We start from the raw sequence: 6000 nt of genomic DNA, 5'->3' as shown, positions 1-6000 counted from the left end.
ATTTACTCATGCCCCTCATGATTTTCTAAAGTTAAAAATCGAACAATGCCAGGTTATAGTCCAACAGGTTTATTTGGAAGCACTAGCTTTCGGAGCGCTGCTCCTTCCCTAGCTCCTAAAACGAGTGCTTCCAAATAAACCTGGTGTTGTTTGACTTTTAACTTTATACACCTCAGTCCAACACCGGCATCTCCAAATCATCACTTTCTTAAACCTGGAGAAGTTCACCCCTCAGCCTCCAGCGCCCCAGGGAAAATAGCCCCAGTCTGTTCAGCCTCTCCCCACGGCTCACCTTGAACCCGTGCCTTCTTGTCGTTGACCTTTTCACCCTGGGGAATGGCCTTTGACTATCCACCCTCTCTCTAAGCCTGTCAGAATTCTTTGCAGACCTCTTCAGAGCCAGCGTGTCGAGTGCAGAGACCTTGCATCAGAACAGGAGAACCCTTTGAAAACATTAGCTGCTGTTTTGTGGGAGGTTGCTGTGCACTCACTGTTTGGGTTTCCTACATAAAACGAAAAATAACGTTGGCTGAAAAGTGCTTTGCCAGATAAGGGTCGTTCATGGGGAAGGAAGGTGGGGGTGGTTTGACTAGGCACCTCGCAGTGGGAAGGGTGGAGTCACGTCTCACAGTAGCCCCCAGGCGAGTGTCCTGAGTGCAATGTTTAAAGGAACCGTACCCATGAGATGGTTCCTCTATACAGTACACTGTGCATCTGTTTAACAACAAAGGTTGCGAAGAGGAATATCGGCGAATGCATTTTGCAGGCAGCGAATCCGCAGCAGGGGCGAGTTTACGCTGTCGATGTCGCCCGGTGATTGGTCCCCGGGTCTCGCCAGTGAAGCAACTTCAATTCTCTCCCCATTCATAGAATCACAGAAAAAGAGGGAGCTCCGCAATCCATCTTCTCCGCCTCTGGATCGCCCTACCTGTCCACTACACAAACCAATGCAAAGCAAGCATTTTCGCCCCCAAAAGGACACCGCTTGGAGCCAAAGCCACGACACCCAAAATGTTGACCGAACGCAGCCCCAGTTTGCAAAGAGGCTTCGTCCTGGATTCCTCTTGCGGGAGGTAACAGGCTGCTGCCTTTAAAACGCACACACACACACACAAAACCAATCCCTTCGCGAAAGAAGTACAAAAAAAGAGAAATGGATGGTCTTTTCCTGGCGATATGGAATGTACCTGCGCCGCTGAATAATTCTGCGATGCAATTGCTGGCAGCGCTCTGGCTTGCTAATATTTTTCAGGCAGGTGCCACGAATTTCATTTTGTCTCGATTTATTGCAGCCCCGTGTTTAAACTGTAAACGTGCTTTAATTTTGAGACACCCTGCTCGTAAAGACTGCTATCCCAGACAAGTACTGTTGGGAGGTTTGTGTGCTCAATGTTGACCTGTTTTAATTTTTGACTTGCTTTTTTTTCTCTTCCTCCTCGCCCTCCCCTCATTTCACAGATTCTACACTCCTGCTGCGCGTCTCCCGAAAATCCAGGCTCTCCTCAAAACCCTGAGAACACTGGAATAAACGATGGTTTGTATATTTATGCGTTATTTCTTTCAACAACAGTTATGTTCGCGGATGCAAAAGTGGGAGCTATAGTATGTGCATGTAAGAAGCACACAGAGCCAAAGGCGCGCAGCGTCAGGGAGAGACACACAGAGATACAGACAGAGAAACACACATACATAGATACAGAGAGAAACACACATACACACAGATACAGACAGAGAAACACACACTTAGATACACACCGAGAAACACACGCACGCAGAGACACAGACACGCACAGATACACACATACAGACAGAGACACAGACATACACATATATAGAGGCACACAGATACAGATAGAGAGACATATAACACGATACAGAGACACAGACATGTATACAGAGAGAGACACACAAATATAGATAGAGATATACAGACGCAGTCATTCAGAGACACTCACGCAGTCAGACAGAGAACACAGTCAGGGGCACACAAATTGACCGACTGTCGGATGGGGAAAAAGGCTCAGGAGGGTCTAACACAGACTTGGCGACATAGTCAGACAGACAGGAACAGAGAGGGGCTTCCAGAAGAAGTCAGATGGAGATGGAGACAGGGGAATCCGACACACTTAGCGACACAGCTGAACATGCAGACACACGAAGGAAGCAAGATGTGGACATCTGAATAGTCAGGAGAGAGGGACACAGAGGGGATCGCATATGGTCTTAGAGACAAGTTAGAAACATGCAGACAGAGAGACACAGAGACAGATGCAGAGACACAGACTGTCAGCCAGCGAGACAGAAAGACAGTCACAGAGAGAGATGGACACGTATAGATTGGGAGAGAGAAACAGACTCGGGAGACAGAGACGTCCTGACAGAGTCAGAAAGACATAGATATACAGGCAGAGCGACATACCTGGGCATAGACTGCTGCAGAGAGACAGACAGATTAGTGAGAGCCGCACACACCATTGCAGAGAGAGGGAGGGGTGGGGGAGCGAGAGAGAGAAGCAGCACCAGGTAGTAGACTGGGATTCTCACCCCCCACCACCAGCACTCAGTTACTGGGGAGATCCGCCGCTGGGATGGGGGTGGGAGTTTGACCTCCAGAACAAGACCCGGTGAAAAGACTTGAATGTTTTTGTAGATTCCACCCACCAAATCGAATAAGCAGGAATTAATGATAACTTTTTTGGAAGGGGGTGGGGGGGATGGAGAGGTGGAGTGGATTACTATCTCAAGAAAAGTGTCTTTTCGATTCTGTCCAAATCGCGGCTCCCTTGGTCGGATCCAGTGTGTCAACGGGACCTTTAGTGAATAGTCCTCATTCACGGCACCACAAACATTGGGATAGAAAGGCAGCGGTTTCACTGCACATCCAGGGTCTCTGCTGCACAGCCCGTGGCAATGGCAATAATGCACCCCCTCCCTCCCCCCCCCATTATTTCCATTATTTCACATGATGCTCAGGCATGGACATGTACTGTCAAAGTGTTTTCTTTTGTTTCTCTCTCGTTGCAGACTATATCTTGGTGACACCTGTTAAGGTTGACCCGGGCGGAGGTTCTGTGCAGACTAACAGAGTGAAGCGCTCAGCGCCCATGGATTCCCTGCATTACAAACTCTCCTTCTCCGACCAGGAGCTGCACCTCGACTTAAGACCCTCGAACGTGCTGGCGAAAGGTTTCAGGGTGCACCTACTGGGTTCGCAGGGTGTCACCGAGACCCCCCTCTCAGAGTCTCAGGCGAACTGCTTCTATCAGGGACACATCAGGAATGACAGCGCTTCTTCTGTGGCTGTGTCGACATGCCAGGGTTTGGTGAGTGACTCTGTCCCAGCCTGCACACACTGGCTGCTCCCTCAGCAGCTCCAGTCCTGTGTTTTGTCAATGTCCTCTAAACCGCTGCACCGTTCACCTTTTCTCTGGTTGGGCAAGTGGCTCTAATTTATTCACTCTCTTAATTATTCCCTTCCAGCTGCCCTGTTAGTGACCCACCTATTCAGGTGTGCAATGTGAAACGGAATTTTAAAATATTTACGACTCTCTTTGACACAAAGAGTGACCTGTCCATGAAGCTTCCTCTCTCGCGCTCAACAGGGCAAATGCAAGAACAGCAAATCTCAAACTGTCACCAGAATTTACATTGCAGGAGGGAAGGGTGTTGATTGGTTGGCAAATCAACTGGAGTTGAGATGTTGCCATGGAGACCAGGAACAGTCCCCAAGCTCCTGGGTGATTCATTAAAAAAAGGACAGGGCTTGAACATGTTCCTTTAGTTTGCAGAGAACTGGTCCCTGCTTTCTAGCAAACAATAACTATTAGGATCTTGATTGATTCTCTTAAATTGGTTGTGTGTCGTCGTTAGTGGTCCCTGGCAGCTGATAATGAGGCAGAAATGTGTACTGCATATGCTAGAGATTAGACTCAAGATTAGAGTGGTGCTGGAAATGCATAGAACGTCTGGCAGCATCTAAAGAGCAGGAAAATTGACGTTTCAGACAAAAGCCCTTCATCCGTTCATCAGGACGATAATGACTCTCTTCCACTCTCAGGGTGAATCCATAGGTGGCTGTACAGACCGATGTGGCTTCTGCAACGTCTGTTATAATTGGGGCAGATGATGATCACGGGAAGGGAGTGGGTGGGATGTTGGTGTGGCAGTGCACCCCTAATTCTGTTTGCCCCTGACTTCTGCTTTTTCCCGATGACAAGTCTTAATACCCCCCCTTCCATTTTGGGCATTCTTGGGCCAGTGTTTCCAGGTTATATATAGTTGTTAGCATATCGAGGATTTATTCTTGCTGTATAAGTTGTTGGGACAGTTTAGAATTTGGAATTCTTGAATTTGTTCTAATGGAAGCAAGGTTGAAAATCTTTGGTAATGCAAGTTCTGTACACGCTGATCTGTTTTCTTACATTTTGGACAGGGGTCCAATCATGGTGCTATCTTTTGACTTGTGGCTTGCACAGGTCTTAGAGTTACATGAGGCAGTGGATGGTTAAGTGAGCATTGACCCCAGTCTTTAGATGCCATGCTGCTGTCATCCAAATCTAAAACATTTCTCCAAAGTTGCATATGACCTGTGATAGGACAGATGACGAGAACTCTACTGAGTAAAATTGTAAGCTATTCCAGTTTTTTGTTTTAATTGTTTTCTCAGGATGTGGGCATTTCTGGCAAGACTGGTACTTATTGTCTCTTCCTAGTCAATTACAGCTGACTAGTTTGCAAGGTTACTTTTGAAGTCTTTTAAGAGTCAATCATGCAGGTGTCTGACTGGAGCTCAGAAAAGGAGGAAACTTCTCCCTCCCTAAATAAACATCAGAGAATCAGTTTGGTGTCTTTTAGTATTGCCACCACATTATGATCACTATCAGCTCTTTTAATAAGACAAAGAACTGCAGATGCTGGAAATATAAAACAAAAGCAGAAATGGCTAGAAAAACTCAGCAGGTTTGGCAGCATATGAAATACTTAAGTCCAGTGACCTTTCTTCATCAGCTTTTTAAAGTTGGTTTCAAATTTGGAAATTGCCATGGTGAGATATGAACACACTAACTCTTCAACCATTAAGTACATGTTAGATTTTATTCTTTCTTGGGATGTGGTTATCGCTGGTTAGATTAGCATTTATTGCCCATCCCTAACGGCCCTTGAGAAGGTGAGTTGCTGTCTTGAACCATTGTAGTCCTTGCTGTAGTGCTGCAAAGGAGGGAGTTCCAGCATATAGATCCAGTCACAGTGAATAAATGGTGATATCATTCCCAATCAGAATGGTGTGTGCCTTTGGCTGGAGCTTATGGTTAGCGGTATTCTCATGTCTCTGCTCCCCTTGTCCATCTAGGGGATAGAAGTCATATGTTTGGAAGGGGCTGCCATAGGAGCTCAGTGAGTTGTTGCAGTGCATCACATAGATGGTACACTCTGCGCCTCAGTGGTGGACAGAATGAATGTAGAGGATTGGGTGCCAATGAAGCAGACTGCTTTGTCTTTGATGATGCCAAACTTATTGAGTAGCGTTGCAGTTATACTCATATCTCAAAGTGGAGAATATTCCACTGCACACCTGACTTAGACCAAATGAGCATAAGACATAGGAGCAGAAATTAAGCCATTCAGTCCACTCAATCATGGCTGATAAGTATCTCAACCCCATTCTCCCCATAATCCCCGTAATCTTTGATCCCCTTGATACTCAATAACCTATCTATCTCAGTCTTAAATATTCTCAATGACTTTGTTTCCACAACCTTCTGTGGCAGTGAATTCCATAGATTCACCACTCTCTGGCTGAAGAAGTGTCTCCTTATCTCCATTCTAAAAGGTCTTCCCTTGACTCTAAGGCTATGCCTTGTGCTTTAGGGATGGTCAACCGACTTTGAGGAATTGGGAGATGAGTTACTCATTGCAGAATTCCCAACCTCTGACTTGCTGTTGTGGCCACAGGATTTGTATGGTTTGTCCAGTTCAGTTTTTGGTCAGTGATAAATCTCA

The 6000-nt window shown here is 46.4% G+C and overlaps 1 protein-coding gene across 1 annotated transcript in view; it reads left to right on the top strand.

The window, feature by feature from the left end:
* Positions 1 to 803: 803 nt before the first annotated feature.
* The window catches only part of adamts18 (ADAM metallopeptidase with thrombospondin type 1 motif, 18), a 263407-nt gene continuing 258210 nt past the window's right edge, over positions 804 to 6000 (top strand). The window contains exons 1-3 of the mRNA XM_060838319.1: positions 804 to 1073; positions 1459 to 1534; positions 3025 to 3323. Of these exons, the coding sequence (XP_060694302.1) occupies positions 804 to 1073; positions 1459 to 1534; positions 3025 to 3323 (645 nt within the window). The remainder of the gene's footprint in view (positions 1074 to 1458; positions 1535 to 3024; positions 3324 to 6000) is intronic.

The sequence above is a fragment of the Hemiscyllium ocellatum genome, chromosome 17 (assembly GCF_020745735.1).
Source record: "Hemiscyllium ocellatum isolate sHemOce1 chromosome 17, sHemOce1.pat.X.cur, whole genome shotgun sequence".
NCBI classification, from domain to species: domain Eukaryota; kingdom Metazoa; phylum Chordata; class Chondrichthyes; order Orectolobiformes; family Hemiscylliidae; genus Hemiscyllium; species Hemiscyllium ocellatum.
The sequence above is the reverse complement of the archived record's forward strand: the minus strand, read 5'-3'. Positions and strand labels throughout refer to the sequence as shown.